The sequence below is a fragment of the Synchiropus splendidus genome, chromosome 2 (genome assembly GCF_027744825.2).
Source record: "Synchiropus splendidus isolate RoL2022-P1 chromosome 2, RoL_Sspl_1.0, whole genome shotgun sequence".
Lineage (NCBI taxonomy): Eukaryota > Metazoa > Chordata > Actinopteri > Syngnathiformes > Callionymidae > Synchiropus > Synchiropus splendidus.
In genome coordinates, this window is record NC_071335.1 from 31,241,368 (window position 1) to 31,260,118 (window position 18,751).

The following is an 18,751-nucleotide window of genomic DNA, read 5'->3' on the forward strand; positions in this document are numbered from 1 at the left end:
ATCCAGCCAGGCTCCCCCTACACACGCGCGCGCCAGCCGGCAGCGGAGAGGCGGGGGCGGGCGCGAGGCTTCTGCAGACTCAGCGGCGCTGCTGTCATCCACTGATGCGAGCGTGACACCGACCACAGAAGCAGCTCACCTCCACTTTTATTTGTTTTACAATGCAAACTGGACCCAAAAATTAAAAAAAGACACGCAGTCAAGCGTGGTTTTCAAACGTAAAAGTCAATGTCAAAGTCGTCTTCTATGATTTCCCGCTCATCCATCAGGCTGCACAGGTTCTCCACCAGCTCCTCGATCATGGAGTACACCTGTGGAGACAAAAAGAAAAGGTTTGATATGCATCATGTTGAGTTACAGGCAGCCATACTCACTGCTGAGAACACCCACCAGTTCATCACAGCAACAGGCTTTAAAAGTTTTTTTGTTTTTTTTTCAACATAACAACACAACGAGAAATTCCCCGAGGAAGCATTAAACAACAACAAGACAGCAAGTAATACTGTAATACAGACCTTTGAATATATCATAATACGAAAAAAATTTGATGCACTTTTGTAAAGACGAATTTGTGAATTATATATTGTGAAAAAAATATACAGTGGTACCTCGGTTTTTTAACAAATCGGAGTTCGAACAAAAAATTCGAGTTTTTTTGCTTCGGATTCCGAACGAAAATCCAGAACTTGAACGCCCCAGAAAAAAGCCGGAAAAAAACATCAACAACAACAACAGCGATCAGCTGACCCACAACATGCTTTGTTATTGTGTATAACGCAGCCTCTGTATGCAGACGTGTCCCGTTAGCTACATTTACTGACTGTTTTTTCTTCATATTGAGGTGTAAAACCTTTCCTGTCTCCGCACTGGACCGTGGTAGAGTGTCACAGGGGAGGTGCTCGCTCTCCACACCACTCCAGGGTTTGATGTCCTGTTGTGGGCTGGAGCTGGGACAGGGATGAGGCGAGTCTGGGACAGAGCTAAGTTACTTGGTTTATGACTTTGTCACAGCCAAACTGCACAGAAGCGCACATTCAGAGCTGGACACGCACCGGGCACCTCTTCACTTCTGGAGAGACGTCACTCACTCGGCAACCCCTCCCACATGCAGCGGCCACACACATAGAGGAACAGCGCACCTGCAGCAGACACTCTACATTCACTCCTACAAAAGCCTATTTTAAGGCTTGGAACGCATTATTTCTTTTTCCATTCATTGTAATGGGAAAAACCGATTCAGATTTCGAACAATTCGCTTCTCGATCGGCCGTCTGGAATGGATTGTGGTCGAGAACCGAGGTACCACTGTAATTCATTCAAGCAAAAACAACATGGACCTGAATGCCTCTGAGCATATATTTAAAAAATACAAATAAAACACGTTCATATTTCAAAATAATTTGACAAACAAGAATAGAACAGTGCACCTTTTGACGCAGCAGTCGCTTGTATATGACGATCATCTCCGGATCTGTAACAATCTGCTCCTCAGGCTTTTCCTTAGCCCCCTTCTTTGGGTCCTCCTTCTTTTTCTTGTCCTTCTTTTTGGTGTCCTGCATCCAGGACATAGTATCATTACCAATCATTAACTTAAAATAAATAAATACAAATCAATAGCTATGACAGCATAGATGCTGTTTGCTTACCACGTGAAAACAAAACTAAATGTATTTTAATGGCGACTAGTTTTCCTCGGCTGTAATCCAACGACTAACCTGTTCAGTTTCACTCTGCATCCACGTGTTTCTCTCTGGGAGGCCCAGTAACTGTTTGAGCCAGACCGCCTCTGCAGCCAAACTGTCGAACAAGATCCCCCACAAATGCTTCCTGCAGAGGGCGCCACACGACGCAAGTTGAGAACGACTCGACCATGTGTGAAGCGACGCATACTATTTGGTGATGACTCACCCCATTTCCACCGCTGTGAGGTGGTTGTTTCTAGGCAAAGGTTCCGAGAGCTTGATCAAGAGCGTGTTGAGTTTCTCCAGACCTTTTTCTCTGGTGATTGTCCACTCATAGGTCCCGTGCTCAGGCAGGGAGAGCACACCCTGAATCAGAATCAAGGACAATGATGTCTGAGAAACCTGTAAAGACTCCTAAAACAAAACAATTCCTACCTCTCTGAGTGTGTCCACAGAGAGGTCCCAAGTCACAGTGGGATTCACTTCATGCCACAGTTTCTTCAAATCCTCCACCGGCTGATCTCTGTATTGTAGCTAAAACAAACAGTTTTGTCAGCACCATAAAGCACCATATTGTGCATTTTCCTATCATTTACTTTTGGGTTTTTGTTGAGGAAGTCCTCCTCCTCTGTTATGTAGAGGTCTGCAGGAGAGCTGGGTCTCTCTGGAGTGTGAATCCCCATCAGGATGTCATACATTATGGACTTGCACATGTTGACCGTCACCGACTTCTCCAGGTTTTTCTTGGAGCAGCGAGAAAAAAATAACAAATGAGACAGTTGTATTGGGGTTTAAAGACGCACGAGAGGCACCTCTAACAACTGCCTCTCGTCCACTGTGCTGTCATGATAGAGCGAAACGCCCCTCAGGGTGACTTGCAAGGCGGCGCCTTGCAGCAGCACCGGGTGAGTGTTGAGCTGCCACTGCTCCGTTTTGATGCCTGGGCTCTGCGACTTGAACACAAACTCAATCTGCTCACTGGAGCCTGGAAGTATCACACCTTGAAAAGGAAGGGAAATAATGAGGAACACGAAGAAGCCCTTGTGGTGTGTGGTTCCGGCAGGCGAGGAGGATCCTGTCTACCGGAGGCGGAGTCGAAGAAGAAGTGCGGACTCTTCGTTTGGGGCTTGAGGTTCGAAAAGCTCTGCGGCAAGAGCAGCTGCTGCCAGCTGAAGAAGATGGCCGTGTTGCCTTCGTTACGCAGGTCAACGTAGGAAACGGCGTTTTCTCTTGCGGCAGCCTCGAAGATGATTGTGGCATTGATTCCAACTTTACCCTGATTTGACAAAAAAACAAAAAAAAAAGGTCAGGTTCTTTCTGATATTTTCAACCCCTTCACACAGAGGGGTGGGACAAATGACTGTTGAGTTTGATAGACATGTCAGCGTCCAATCCTTTGGACCAGGCTGGTTAAGTACAATATAAAAATCTATAACATAATAAAGCTGTATGGCTGAATCTCTGTTCGCCTCCTCACCTGATGAATGGGAGTGTTTCCGGTCCAGCTGGCGAGCTGACCACAAAACCTGAGCGCAGGAATGACCGGCCGGTCATCGCTGAAGGACGACAGATGATCTCTGTGGAGTACTACATTGTCACACACCAGAAACATCATCGAAAACATGTTTCTGACAAATGTCACGTACATATTCTCTTCCTTAATTTCACTGTCTTCCTTTTTTTCCTTTTCCTCCTCCAGAAAGGGGCTGCGAGTGACTTCAACGAAAACCGTGGGTTTGTTTGTACCAATGACCTCCAGTCCACTCATGTCCTGTCAGAGGAGAGGGGATGTGTTGGTTCTGATGGGGTCAAGGTGAACCGAAAACTCAGAATCAGAATCAAATTTATTGCCGTAGTCAGTGGGGATCCCACCAACTAGGAAAGTGCTTCGGAATAAAGTGCTGTCAATAAAATAAAATAAAATAACTCAGCCATTTGAGGCAAGAGACAATTTGAACATTGCTTACAAGGATTAAAACTTGACTTCTTTATCTGAATGGACCTCAGTAATATCCATTTAGTTGGATGTTTTCCAGAATGTTTGTGTGTCACTGCATAGCTTGTCTAGAGAGTTGTACATGACACAGTGAGAGCTGCGTTCACACACTGTGTCTCTTTAAGACCTTTATTCTTTACCTCCTTGGTTTCAGTGAAGATGTAGCCGAAGATGAAGAAGACTAGTCACACTCCTCACAAACCTGAGACAAACTATATTTTTAAAGACCACTCCCAAATACACCCTGCCCTCCCCCGCCTGTTAGGACGTGCATTTCTACTGTCTTCCTCTTTCCTTGCAACTGTACACATATTTTTAGGTTCGCCTTACACAATTGATGTCACAAATTCCAAGACTCACAAATGTAATTTTGAGGAAGCAGAGTAATACAAAACAAATGTTATCACCGGCTTTCTGAATTCAAAGTCGTGCAGGACTTCAGCAATCTCCTCGCGTTTCTCCTGCAGGTACAAACTCTGGGTCCACGTCCGCGTGGCTCGTCGCACACACTCGGTGTAGATGTTTCCTGTGAGGTCAGCAGCAGACGGTCGGACATGCGCGTCGCTGTCAGATAGAAGCTCTAGGACCCTATAATGCTGTCAGCGCTGAAGACCGTACCTGATTCAATACGCATGTTGGTTGACTGCCCGATGAACATGACAGGCTCCCTCTTGCCTTGATCTCTCAGAGTCAGAGTTGATGTGATGCCGGTCATTTCATCTCCAAACCTCTGAGGAAGGCTCCAGAACTCGCTGCCCACGTGATAACCCTTCAACAAGAGGTTCGACGTTTGAAAACTGTGGCAAGAGTGAAGTGATTTTGTGAAAGATTATCGTACGTATCCATGGTGGATGAGCGGCATGACTTGATTCAAGACTTCCTTTTGCTCCTGGACGTCTCTGTAGTCATTGGTCTGGTTCATCAGCAGGTACTCCACTGGTCTCTTCAGTTGATCTGAATGGACAAGGAGATGGAGAACTCACTCAATGAGAGCTACAATGTGCATCACTATTACAGTGGCTGAATCCAAAATATTCCGAACTGATACTCTAAATAGTCCAAGAGACTGTGTAAGACAGAGGCCATATCACCAACTCATGACGCTAGTGAGTGTTTTATTGATATTAGAAACAAGTTTCTCACCTGACAATGAAAACGCCTGCTTCTTCCGTCGTCTCATAGCCGTGGACCAATGCTTCAGGGCGTTGCTCTGAGTATTTCGACTGTCCGACGGCATCTCTTCAGGGCTCTCTAATGGAATAACTGGGATCGTAGTTGAAGCATCGGTGTTGGATATCGGCATTCGCTTCAACAACTAGGAGGGTCGACGGAATGGAACACATCAAATGCAGTTTTTTAGGGGGAGGATAGGTATGAAACTTGTAGCTACCTCTGTTTCTCCTCTGGCCTCAAGGTAGCTTTTGAAATCCTCTACATTTCCCAGGATACTGTGAGGAAGAACCATTCCTTTTTTGTCAAACTGAAACCCTGTCGGCCCTACAGAAGAGATATCATCATTAATACCAACAGCAACACACTAGATCACAGGCTTGAAGAGAAACAAACTGTGACTATTGTCTTCTACAACTTGAGTTCGTGAATGCTGAGCTTGATAGTGAAACTTTTAATAGAAAGTTTCACTATCAAGCTCTTAAACATAACCTGGGAGCATCATGAAACTCATATTGTCAATCAAACATGAGCCTTTGTGGCAACCCAAGCATCCATTACTGTGTATTGTGGGAAGAAAACAGGCAGTGTAATCTCATCATCACACAGTGAGGTGCTTTGTCGCCATGCTACCTCTTCTTGTTACATAACAGTCGGCTTCTTGGGTCAGACTGTGCTTTCATTTCGGTGTGCTAATAGCCACAGAAGGAGCCGTCGCAAGGCTTTCTTGTTTTTCCTTTCAAAAGTTCCAAAGGCTTCAAATTCAATTACAGCAAATGCAGTGGGGTTTCTGTTCAACAACAAGGCCTGAATAAAAAAATGCATGCTAGGAAATTAGATATTTTGAGAACACTGTGGATGTATTAGTCTGTCACCAAGGAGCTGCTCAGTGATGCTCACTGATGTAGGGGCTGACTCAAAATATGACTGTAATAATGCGTAATTTCCTCCACCTTTTTGTGGAGTCTGGCAGCAGGCAAATGCGTCAGCTCCTCGATTGGAAATATAAATTTCATTCAGTCAGTTGTCCAAAAAAATTGAATTTGTTCAACCACAGGATTGTTTTTTCTGTAAACAATGCTAAGAAGGATGTTGGTTGTTGTTAGGTTTCCACTGCAGTACCTGAGTAGTTGTTAGGTGGAGAGTTGTGGACCAGGGAATTCTGAATCAGCCGTCTCGGATGGGTCCTTGCATCGTCAGTTAAGCATGTTTTCTGCACGCGAGGCAACATCTTCCGATGATGGGTGGATGAGGGCTGTGAATCTGCGGGAAAACAATGTATCATTATTCACAAAAAAAACCAAACAAACTTAATAGTGATCCATAAATAGCACATTGAAGTTTAAATTAGATCAAAATACTTGTGTTCATACATATATATATATATATAGAAGTGAGGTGACTTGACAATGACACACTGGTGAACAAATGTTAGAGGATTTGAATCATTTGACATTTACTTTGAGTTGGCTCTAATCTGTATTTTCAGAAACACTATTACGTCATCTTCTAATATCTTTGGAAAATGTCAGCAAGTATTTTGGCAAATCTATCTTTTCTTCCACCAAAATACACTAGAATTTTATTTCTAGATCTAGCCAACCACGTGCAGTGCTCTGGATGGCCAGATTTGGCTCTGAAGCCAGAGTTTGACACCCAGTGAAGTTCAGAAAGTCACACATTAAGCTGATTCGTAACTTTCAAAGACCATTGAAATTGACGCACTGACGATGCTTAAATCTAATTTCTTATCAGTGGATCTGACCCCAGCGGTCACCAGCACAAGCATTGGTCAGTCAGTTGAATAGCCAGGGGACTTTAACACGTTTTAATGGTCGAATATTCTCTATTTTAACACAATATAACACTTCTATATTTGACAATACTTTTAATTACTTGATAAATGTTGATGATTGGAGTCTTGCCTCAGACCAATTCAATTGTTGCCTGATTTGCAACACGACAGAGGCTTCAACAGAAAGTGATATAAGCCTCACTAATTTTACTATAGACCTGTCATTCTAACGTCACAAAAACCTGTGCATTTTTCCCATTTATATGATGAAGAGGGTCTTAAAGACCTGGAAACATCCAGGCATTAAAGTCATCTAGAGGCACCAAATAAAGACAACACTAAACAAAGGGACCCAACCCACACCATTACTCTCTGATATGGTTTTAGAAAATCAGCCACCACAGAGACATTTAACAACAAGTTAGAGCCACCTAAATATATGAACATGGATTTACAATCTCTTTAATAAATTAATAATTTCATTAAACTTAAAACTTAAAAAGACACCTTATAGTCAGTCGTTCTCTAGGAGTGTTTGAGAATGATCAATAACAACACTGGAAGTGCTGATCGTGGCTCCCCCTTGAGCTATGTGTGAACCAACAAACGTTCATAACGCATCTAAAGCAAAGGATAAAAGCAAAACTGAAGTACAACTACGTGAAACCACGCTGTCTTTTCAAATAAAGCCTCCAGCCAGCGTTAGCGTGCGCTAACTAAAAGAAGGAGAGGTCGACCTCAACGCTTTTCTCATGCGACATAATAGTTAGCAACATTTTATACCAACGCAGCTGGAGATAAACAAAGCCGTCAATATGTTTGAACACAAGTTAAACTTCAGTATTCAGCAGGCATTGAAGAGTATTTACCATAGTCCATCTGCGTGCGGCTGCTGCGTAACCATGGCAACGAGTCACAACACGCACAACTATATCCCCCCTTGTTTTTGCCGGATACATCTATGAAGAAATGAGCAAATACATGATTTCAATGGACAGATATAAATATAAATAAAATATAAATCACTGTAAATTGAAGTTGTAATGACGGTAAATAATAGATTGTATCGCGAGGAAGGATTGGCGCGTCCCTGACTGTCAATCATTCTGACGCATGCGAGTGTGGACGTGGGCAGCCTATAAAAATCACACTCGTCCTCCACATCAACAGTCTCGCTTTCAGTCAAACAAAAACACTTTAGATCCCATTGTTCTCTGCCGTTCAAGCACCATGGACCCGGGGCGCGCTCAGACGCTGGCCAAAATAGAAGGAGCGCAGACGCGTGAACGCGAGGACTTGTTGGGCTCAGGTCCGTCCAAAGTCTTTTTGGCTTACAGAGCAGCAACACAACACCTGAGCTCGTCTGGAGTTAAAGCGGGTCTGGGCATTCTGAAACTGGCTAGATCTCAATGGACGCAGGAGAAAAAGACCAGCGCACAGCTGACCCCTGTGGAGAGCAGTCACAGAAGATCCACGCTGGACCAGCTGGCGGCCTTCGTGCTTCACGGTCACAGGCGCCAAATCGACCACCGACAGGACGCGGCGTATTCCACCAAGCCGCAGAACTCTAAGCGCATTGTTGTTCTTGGGTCGCCACGAGTGGGAAAGACCTCCATCTTAAGAAGGTATCTTCGGGATGGATTTGTGGAGGAGTACCAACCCACGACTGAGGACTTCCTCAGAAAACTGTTCCGCATCCGCGGGGAGACTTATCAGATCGACGTCCTGGACGCGTCCAGAGAGCGGGACTTCCCGGCCAAGCGGCGGCTGTCCATCCTCACTGGTGCGTAAACTTGAAAACTTTATTTTTGCTCTCATCGTCGCTTTGTTCAAATAATTTTATTTGTCTTCTAGGAGACATCTTTCTATTAGTTTTCAGTCTGGACGACCGAAGCTCATTCGAGGAGGTGTGCGCCCTGAGAGAGGAGATTTTGGCCGCGAAATCCAAACTCTCCAAGTCCGCGGCGCCAGAGCGCGCGCGGCTTCCTGTCGTGGTCTGCGCCAACAAGGTGGATCTGCCAGAGACTCTGAGAAAAGTCTCCCGCGCCGAGGTGCTCCAGGAACTCGGTGAGGACTGCATCTATTTCGAAACGTCAGCGAAGGACAGCACCAATCTGGAAAAGGTCTTCGAAATGATGGCGAAGCGAGGTGGACTCCCGACTGAAACTGGACCTTCTGGCCACCGCAAAGTGTCCCTGAGGTCATACCAAGCAGTGCGCACTTCGGGTCGCGCGCTGGGGGGGACAACAACCCCCGGAACCGAGGTGCCATGTGGAGCACTGTTCCCCCTCGCCCGTCGACCGAGTTTCCGCTCTGATCTTAAACAAGTCATCGGACCACGACATGTTCAGATGAACAACAAACGAGCGGAAAAATGCCCAATTCAGTGAACAGACTGTCGCAAAGATGCATGTAATATTTCACCAAATATGAGGAAATAAAGTTAATTTATTTGCCAACGAATGAAGCTTGATGTTTTTTTTATTTTTTTATTTTTTAAGAAAAACGTTGAGTCAGAGGCAGCATTATGTGATGACCGTTGCATAACCAAACATCCAGTCATTTCTTGGCTCCCCTCATCCTCACCCACTGCTGTGTTTGTGCACTGCAGTCATGATGTCAGGAGAGCACCTACTGTACACCTACAAAACCACGTGAAGGCATCTCCTGGAAGCTGGAGTATTTAAAGATATTTATAATAATGATGTGTATCTCGTGTGTTATGGGTGAACATAAAAATTGACATGGCAATCATTATTCAGACATCACATTTTTAACATTTGACATGTATCCCTTGCCTTATATCACTACACTTTTTGTTGACTCACCCATGCTTTTCTCAGCTATATATGGAACTATATTCTTCATTATAATATGAAATAATATAATATTCTGCGACCAATATAAGACTAAAGTTAAAGTGAAAAAAACATAATAATAATAACAATTCTGTACTAATAAAAATATATTAATAAAATAATGTATAAAGCCGGATCCCATATAAAACAGCTCTGAAATTCAGATTGCAAAGTGGGGTGTTTCAAAATATGAATTGGGTTGAAATGCCATGGAATTGAATAAATGGCACCCATCCATTACCTCATGCGTGTCGAAGGATGGGTGGCAGAAGCAGCAGGATAAGCAAAGAGGCCCAGGCATCCAACTGGCCATCGCAGTCCAACAGTCCCAAAACATTCACCATGGAAACTAAACAAGATGATACACTACAAAGATAAACAACCATGCTTTTAAAAGTATCCTCTAAAATGTAAGGCAAGCCTGGGTTTAAGCAGAAATAAGTTATGGTGGCAGAAAGACAAAAGGTGTGAAGATGTCTGTGGATTTTGCTGGTGATGAGGGACCTAGTTCTCTTGTTCTCGACAATGATTGAGAAGGTGTGCGATGTGGGTTTTAGGGACAGACTGGCAAGGAAGACAGCCTTATATGATGAATCCCAGTCAAGAAGTCTGTTGTCCTTGGCCTGTGGTGGGAGGAGACGGCACACGGGAGAGAGGAAGACCATCCACACCAGGATCTATCAGTGCTCCTTGTAGCATCTTCCTCTCTGTTCTCTCCTTCAAACCCTGTGCTAATGATAACTGGTCACAGAAACGATTCATGTTCATAATGAGACGTTCAATTGTGTCCTTTTATTTGGCTTATACATCACAGGGAACTGGGATCATTGTCACCCTGTCAGAGCACGTGACATCGGCTTTGTTGATTCACACATTTTAAACAGGTGACACACCAACAGATGCACGCATCCTCACTTGCATGTGAGGTGGAGTTTTCACTTGGACACACAGGAAACCTAGTTCATCACATGCTAAAGAAATGTGACACTGCGGCACGTTGTCATCCGCATGCCCAAAGACTTTGTCAATGAAGGAGTCGCACTATGATGGGACCTCCTGTCCCAACTACTTGGGATCCAATGTGGACTGCTCATCAAGTCACACAAATGTGGAAAAGTGAGAGTCCCTCTATAAACACTGCCTTGTCTTGGGAAACAACATGATCACAGAGAATTATTGTATTGGCTTTTTCTCCTATCACCGAGGCACAGATCTCTCAAAGGAAAAAAAACAATAACCTTTTATTTATTTTTATTTATTTATTTTTATTTAAACTGAGCGAATTTGGTATTGCAAGTCCCTCCCATACACGTGAACAAGATAAAAATAACAGAGAAAAGAAAATCAACATTGATTCACGTGATAATAGCAGTATTATTCGTGTCTTACAAAAGAGTCTGAGAATAACAGTGAATGTATTAAGCTCCTTTGCAATGAGCTTGAACACATCTGTGTAGCAACGTCCAGAGTCACTTCACGGTGACATCAGTGACGGTAGCTTCACTTGGTGAATGTTAGTGATTGTGTTTTTACTTCTGGTGGAAGATAGGGTGTTACCGATTGTTACCTTGTTAATATGGTCGGTAAAAAAAAAAAAACTTTCCTTGAATTTTCAAATCGCCTCTCTTTTGGAAAGTGTTTTCCAGACAAAAAGGCCACACAATCAGGCAGCGCTTCACACAGCAGGCTGGAAAAAGATAAAGAGGAAGGCAGGTGCCAGGTCACGCAGTCAGATGATGCTTAAACAAATGTAGAATCAACACCTCCACTCTCTGTGTTGACAGGGGCCTTTGTGCCTTCTAATGCATCAAATTAGGCCACTTTGGTCTTTTGTAGCTCTGAAATACAACTGATGCACAAAGTCTGTGACTGGAACTCACGCAGAGACTGACCTGTCTGGCGTCTTTCATTTTTAGTTGAACCCTGAGGTGAGACACTGTCGGCTCTAGGACTGGGTCAACAAGACAAAGTCAGATAACATGTGGCACGGTCATTGAGGTCAACAATCCTAAAAACATATATAGTTAAATTGATTATGGTAGTTATACTATGATACGCTACTCACACCAGGCATTGTGCCACCACTGCTCCGTGTCCACTGCAGTACTGAGTCAAAAGCTTCACTACTGTGAATACTACTACCACTGCCACTTCCAAACTTCTGCTACAACACAATTTTACCACTGCTTATCGTGCTACCATTTCTCTCACAACTACTACTATTCTAACAAAAGTACTTTTTCTTCTCTGCTAATACCACTATTCTTCCTAATAGAGAGGCTACTAGTGCTCCTCTTACCACTCTTTCAACTATAAGAACAGCTAATTCTACTCCTGCGAATACCATTACTACTAACTAGTAAAATACTATTACAACTCCTGACAATCACAAATACTACTGCTCATGCCGCTATTGCTACTACCTCTATAATGGTGGTTATTAGAACTACGTCTGCTGCAATTACTCTTTTTTTACAGCTACTGCCACAGTTAATACTTTTATTTCCAATACTACTCGCTAGTCACTACTGCTACTACTCAGTACTGTTAATACCATTCAAAACCATGACAACCGCTTAAACAGATATTCCAAAATACAACAGCTAATAACAAATATAACTGTAAACAGCAACAAGAGAAGTATTCAATAAGTGCGATCGTTTGAACTGCCAGTAGATGGCGCCACCGCAGAGGAGCTTACTGCAATGATTTCTTTGGAAACGAAACTCGATACTAATACGGATCCACTCGCTGCAGATAAGGAAGTGGGCCACATCCCTGCAAGACTGCTGACGCTCGCTTTAAGGTAAACTGCGCACTCAGATTATAAAAAAAAAAACATATAAAAATAATAACTTCTCAGATTTTTGCAAGGAAATGTATCAATAATAAGATCACGTGGAAGACTACAACTGTGTTTATTCTCAGAGTCATCTGGCAGAAAGAGAGAATGTTCCTCGGAGGCCTTTGTGTCCTGCTGCTCCTGGTTTTGTCCAGTTTGGATGTGCACTGCGAAAGTCACGGTGAGTTCATGATAAATGTTGATCTGACTGTGAGGGATGGACCCAGCCACGAGAACATTTTAGGAGGCCAGTACTTATGTCTGGAAAATGTCGCACAATTATTATTATTATTATTATTATTATTATTATTGTTGTTGTTGTTGTTGCTTCACCTTTGGACAAGCTAGAAAAGTTCCCTTTATAAAAGACAGCATTTACCCAAATCACTGACTTAAACGTGTCTATTGAGACTGAAATGTATTATCCACATCTATTCAACATCAGTTTATCAGCACTTTAGAGCTAAATTATATGCCACAGTACAGTGGTTGAGTGTTCAGAGCACATCCTGGATGATCATGTGGTGGCAGGTTTGCCTCTGGCATAAGTACCTGGACGCTCCAAGGCAGAACTGAGCGGTCTGCTCCTCAGCGGACAGCGTTGATGGCAGTTGTTCATTTGTCACTTTGTCCCAAAATGTACAGTTGACGTTGGTCTCTGTTGTGAGTTGTTTACTAAGGGGACACATGAAGTTTAGTCCTCCTCAAATGTCATGACGTACTTGCAGGTTCTGGCCATCAGGACGAGCTGAGGATGGTTTTGGTCGGGAAAACCGGTTCTGGCAAGAGCGCCAGTGGCAACACCATTCTGGGACATGAAGTCTTCAAACGAGATATCTCCCCGGAATCAGTGACCCAAGACTGCGCCAGAGGAGAGGCTCACCTGGATGGCGTCGACCTCGTCGTCCTGGACACACCAGGATTGTTTGACACCAACAAAACCGACGACCACTTGAAATCCACAATTGAGAGATGCATAGACCTGTCCGTCCCTGGTCCTCACGCGTTCCTACTGGTCATCAGCCTCAAGTCTAGACACACTCAGGAGGAGAGGGAGGCGGTTGAGTGGATTCAGGACAACTTTGGCGATGATGCTGACATGTATACCATCGTCCTCTTCACGCACGGCGATTTGCTTGATGGTAAGACTGTGGAGGATTTTGTGAGGGAGAGCAAGGAGCTACGAGGACTGATCAACCGCTGTGGAGGTCGATATCACGCGCTCATCAACAACAAGAGGAGCAACAAGGGGCAGGTGAAGGCACTCCTGAGGAAGATAGAGGGCATGGTGGAGGAAAACGGTGGACAACACTATACCAATGACATGTACAAAAAAGCACAGGAAAGACTGGAAGAGAGAGAGAGAAGGAGAAAGAAAGAGGAAGAGCGAAGAAAGAAGGAGGAGGAAGAAAGAATAAGGAAGCAAGGAGAGAAAATTGCTTACTGCAAACTTGCAGCTACCCTGGCAGCAGCGGGTTTGGCTGGCGGTGCGTACATGGGCTCATATGTTCTGATGGGAGCAGCTTCTATTCTGGGGCTGACTCAAGGTTACGATTGCACAGATGTGTTTTTTTAGCTCATCCTGAGAGTCTGCTCTGTGGTTTTGTGGGGAACTATCGTGATCTGAGTTTTCTCTGGGAATTTATTTGCACTGGAGTTGTTTTAGTGTAAGATGCCCTTCTACTTCCATTTGTCATCATGGGACGAAGAAGCAGGATTTTAGCTAAGAGGGCGTTTGGGCGTCTGCAAAACATGAAATAATGGACGACCGATTCTCAACCGTATCTTGGCCACCAGATGCCGCCATATACCAGCGCAATCTGGTCGTCCACGCAGACGCCCAGACGCCCTCCTTGCCTCCTGTGAAGAAGCCTTGGAGGGGGAGTCACTGCAGGACTGCGGTGGAGGCGATGGTGTGGTGAAGCAGGTACAAAGTGCCTCTCAGCTTTGACAACCCCCTCCTACACCCTGTGTGACGGAGGACACCGTCTGTCATGGACTCAGGGAATAAGATTTGACAACAATGTAGCAGTTTAAAGTTTACTGCCCGCCCCTGTCAGATCTACTGGATCAGCACAAGAAGCTTTGTTTGTTTGTCGGACTTTTTTGATCTAACTGTAAAATGCTATTGAACATTCCACTTCAATAAAGTCTACTCTCCTCTTGAAAAACAACCGACTCATCATTGTGCTACACGCCTGAATATTCTTTTAAAATGACTCAACAAATAAAGTCCAAATTTGGTTTTCAGTACGGAGAGAGTCGACCGGCCCTCAGTACATACCACAGTCAGCTGCTGTGGGGATGCACATTGTCAGAACCAATTGGAAGACAATGCAAGGAAATAGGAAGCCCACGTTTGCAAAGGCCATCCAGAAGTTTCTCAGACGGCACGCGTGAGAGTCGAGCTTGGACGCTACTGATTTGCACTGGTCACAAAAGTCAGGCGCGGCGCTGACAGCATTGGGAAATTGTATTTTATTTTTTATTAATTGGGAGCAATGGCTGAAGGTAAGGCAACGTTTACTAAGTGGCTGTTTTCTGAAGTTCTACTGAGTCAGGATGAGCTTCGCTGTCTTTGCTATGAGCATGTCAGTTTTTTTTCATTGAAATGTGTCTCACTGTGATGTCATTGTTTTGTCATAGCAATACCGCTGCGAGAGAAAAAGCAGAGAACTCTCCCTCGGTCTGATGGGTGTGGTCTGAATAACTTTGAAGGTTTGTTCACTTCTTTTTTTTTTACGTTTCATTGATGCTAAGAGATGTTTGAGCGCAAACAGTCAGGTTTTTTTTTTATTATAACTCCTGATCATGAAATCAGGATTCTTTGGAACCTCCAAAGATTGCCATTGAGTGTTTGGACTTTGTAGCTAGAGGTTTCTTTAGGCAACAAATCTTTGTCAAACACAAGGTCCCGGGACCAAATCTGACCTGCCAAGTGAGTTCATATGGACTGGAAGAGCTTTTAATATCGATACTTGGTTTAAAACTAAAGTCATTGCTATGCTAAGTGGTGTAAAGGAGTAGTACCTGGGATTGGTCTTGGTCTTGAGAACACTTTTTTAGGGTCCCGGTCTCAAAGGCATTTTCACTTGACTCAGGTTTTCTGTCCAAGGCGGGTCGAGACTCCTTATAAATATACTGTCTTGGTCGTGTCTGGGACTCAATGCTCTGCAGTCTCAAATATGTCTTGGTCTCTGGTGCTGTGGTCTTGACTAATTCCAAGTTCACCCAAAACTAGATCAACTACCAATACAGGAAGATATCATGACCCATGATGCAAAGCTGTTCAACAGGCCTGCACTTTGCATGACAATGAGCCTCTGGTCATAAAGAATTGTGACTAGCAACACATTCAGACTTTTCAATAACTTTCCGTATTGTTTGCCCTGTGGCTTGGGCGGTGTTTAAATAGTTTTACTCATTTAATCATATTTCTATTTTACTTATGAGATTGGTGGATGCATTCAACTGCAATGGTGATGGTAGGGAAAAAAAAATATTATGATGAAAAAATGTTTAATGTTCATCATGTATCCTTTAAAATCATCATTATAAAAAGAGTAGTTTATGCTAGAATGTCTTTTTAAAATAACAATAAAAAACTATATTATTTTTATTGTCATCATGTGAAAATATTTTTACATTTAAATTGAAGCTGCAGTATTGACACAGGGAAAAACCCTCATAACTGTTATTTATACATGGTTGTTTTAAGTCAGACTGAAACGCCTTAAATAAATGTCTGTAAAACATACAGTCTATCTGTATTTTTTTTTTCTTGAATTAAAGGGCATAAATATTCTAGAAGGATTTTGAGGGAGACTTGGGTTCTATTGGCGAAAAACTGATGTTTTCCTTTCAGAACTGTTGACTCTATTTATGTGTGGTCTTCTGTCTAACTGTGACAGACTGGTGACTTTTCCTTCCCTTGGTGTCTCCCACTTCCTCCACCAATTCCCATAAAGTGAACACTGCAATCTTTGTAAGTTAAAGTAACAATGTCATTTCCCCCCCCCAAATCCAGGTCTGGATTTCTCAGGTGGACTCAGAATCGTGTTGGTTGGAAAGACCGGCTCGGGAAAGAGTGCCACGGGAAACACTATTCTTGGCAGGTCTGTGTTCAAAGAGGACCCCAGCCCGGTCTCCATCACCAAACACTGTGAAACCGACAGCGAGGAGGTGGATGGGACGACGGTGCAGGTCATCGACACACCGGGGCTGTTTGACACCGCCATCACAGAGGAAGATCTAAAAATGAGAATCGAGGAGTGTGTGAAGATGTCAGTGCCCGGGCCTCACGCCTTTCTCCTGGTGATCAGGCTGGGAGTCCGCTTCACAGAGGAGGAGAGGAACGCTGTCAAGTGGATCCAGGATAACTTTGGAGACGACGCTTCCATGTACACTATCATGCTCTTCTCGTGTAAAGATCAGGCCAAAGCGGACAGTGCCCTGAAGGAGTGTAAGGAGCTGCGTCGGCTCTCCATCACGTTTGGACGTAGATATCACGCCTTCAACAACAAAGACCCAGAAGACCGCCTTCAGGTCAAAGAGCTTATCACCATGATCAAGGAAATGGTACAAGACAATGGAGGCAAACACTACACCAACGAGATGTACGAGAAAGCTCAGAGAAAGCTGAAGGAGGAGGAGGAGCGGAAGAAACTGGAGGAAGAAGAGAAGAAGCAGGAGGAGCGGAAAATGTGGGACGCGGAGAGAGAGAAGATGGAGAAAGAGAGAGAAAGGATGAAAAAGGTCAAAAGGAAGAACATCCGAGTGGCCTCGGCCGCTGCCGTGGTCTTGGTGTTGGCCGGTGTCATCATTGCTGTGGGAGCAAACACCATCGTAGCGTTGGCTCTCGGAGCACCGGTACTAGTTTTGGGAATACTCTGTGGCCTGGCTGCCATCTGTTTATGGAAAGGTGTTCGATGCAATGCTAAAGACAACGTGCCTGTATAACTGGACTCTCCGGATCGACAACATCCAAAGAACCTGTGAGTGGGAGATGAATGAACTCACTCAATGCAAATACTAGAGTTACTGTAAGAGAGGTTGACCCGATGAGGGACTAGTTCAGTTGTTATTGTGTTTAAAGATACCTCAGAGTTTATAGCTTGTCTCCTACATGTTATGATGAGTTTTCTCAGCAAGTATTCCACTGTGTACTGCGTTTTGTACCTGTCATAGCTTAATAAATCAAAAAGTTTGAACATTAGTTGAGTTATTAAACAGCTTCCTTCGATTGAGTCCTGCCTGGCCACTAACAATTTGACAAGTGGCATTGCTAATAATAATTGTATTGAATCTCCATGTGAGGTTATTTTGTACCTTTGATATTCATGGTAAATTTATGGCCTGCATTTATGTGTTTTGTTCTGCACTTTCTGTGTATGGAACTGAACCCTCCAGTCACATGACAACCACTCGGGCCAAGCTGCGGCTTATATATATTCAGCTTTTTTAACTTTATTTGCCATTCATAATAGTATATTTCAATTGCCTGATCAAAAATACAAAATAAAATAAAAAAATACATACATTAAAATAATAATAATAATTTTAAAACAACAAATTCCCTTGCGGTTTAATCCATTTTTCCAGTCAATTTTCTCTTTTTGCTTTCGCCCTTCTCTTTGTCAGTCGAACATCTGAACGCCTGAAGAGCTGGAGGAGGTTTGTGTATGTATATATATATATATATATATATATATATATATATATATATATATATATATAAACATATATATATATATATATATATACAGGAAGATATCATGACCCATGATGCAAAGCTGTTAAACAGGCCTGCACTTTGCATGACAATGAGCCTCTGGTCATAAAGAATTGTGACTAGCAACACATTCAGACTTTTCAATAACTTTCCGTATTGTTTGCCCTGTGGCTTGAACGGTATTTAAGAAGATTTACTCATTTAATCATATGTCTATTTTACTTATGAGATTGGTGGATGCATTCAACTGCAATGGTGATGGTAGGGAAAAAAGAAATATTAAGAAGAAAAAATGCTTAATGTTCATCATTTATCCTTTAAAATCATCATTATAAAAAAGAGTAGTTTGTTGTTTTATATCTTATACATATATGTCTTGAAAATATTTGTATGAGAATTTCAATGTTATAAGAATTTCAAGTCCATTCAGAGTAGTGGAAACCCTGGTCATTGTGTAGCGAAAAACATCCCTGAACAAAAGCAAACAGATGCTTTTGTTTGCTTTTGTTCAGGGATTCCTCCATGTTTGATCAGTGAACCAGGAACTCCTGCACTTACAAAGGTTCCATGTTGTAAGAGAGCAAACTGTTATTTTAAGATGTTTCAACAGAATAGTAATTTTCTGTTTGTTCATTGAGAGTTGGACGACACCTACGTCTTAGAAATTTTCAAGAGGT

At 43.3% G+C, this 18,751-nt stretch overlaps 4 protein-coding genes across 4 annotated transcripts; 3 read left to right on the forward strand and 1 right to left on the reverse strand.

Moving 5' to 3' along the window:
- Positions 1–142: 142 nt before the first annotated feature.
- LOC128753761 (MYCBP-associated protein-like) lies at positions 143–6,867 on the reverse strand. The gene is made up of 17 exons (XM_053855822.1): positions 6,745–6,867; positions 5,971–6,111; positions 5,069–5,175; positions 4,822–4,993; positions 4,517–4,632; positions 4,297–4,447; positions 4,086–4,204; positions 3,329–3,453; positions 3,160–3,259; positions 2,766–2,958; positions 2,495–2,682; positions 2,279–2,425; positions 2,118–2,216; positions 1,909–2,048; positions 1,716–1,827; positions 1,428–1,553; positions 143–311 (listed from the first exon to the last, which is right to left on the reverse strand). The coding sequence occupies exons 2-17, from the start codon at positions 6,077–6,079 to the stop codon at positions 213–215; spliced, it is 2,103 nt and encodes a 700-aa protein (XP_053711797.1). The 5' UTR covers positions 6,080–6,111; positions 6,745–6,867; the 3' UTR covers positions 143–212.
- Positions 6,868–7,829: 962 nt separating this feature from the next.
- LOC128753765 (GTP-binding protein Rhes-like) lies at positions 7,830–9,069 on the forward strand. Its single transcript, XM_053855828.1, has 2 exons — positions 7,830–8,426; positions 8,498–9,069. The coding sequence occupies exons 1-2, from the start codon at positions 7,874–7,876 to the stop codon at positions 9,031–9,033; spliced, it is 1,089 nt and encodes a 362-aa protein (XP_053711803.1). The 5' UTR covers positions 7,830–7,873; the 3' UTR covers positions 9,034–9,069.
- Positions 9,070–12,260: 3,191 nt separating this feature from the next.
- Positions 12,261–14,498, forward strand: LOC128753767 (GTPase IMAP family member 7-like). The gene is made up of 3 exons (XM_053855830.1): positions 12,261–12,307; positions 12,430–12,524; positions 13,072–14,498. The coding sequence occupies exons 2-3, from the start codon at positions 12,452–12,454 to the stop codon at positions 13,917–13,919; spliced, it is 921 nt and encodes a 306-aa protein (XP_053711805.1). The 5' UTR covers positions 12,261–12,307; positions 12,430–12,451; the 3' UTR covers positions 13,920–14,498.
- Positions 14,499–14,710: 212 nt separating this feature from the next.
- Positions 14,711–17,302, forward strand: LOC128753766 (GTPase IMAP family member 4-like). The gene is made up of 3 exons (XM_053855829.1): positions 14,711–14,854; positions 14,990–15,061; positions 16,371–17,302. The coding sequence occupies exons 1-3, from the start codon at positions 14,845–14,847 to the stop codon at positions 17,300–17,302; spliced, it is 1,014 nt and encodes a 337-aa protein (XP_053711804.1). The 5' UTR covers positions 14,711–14,844.
- The last annotated feature ends 1,449 nt before the right edge of the window (positions 17,303–18,751 follow it).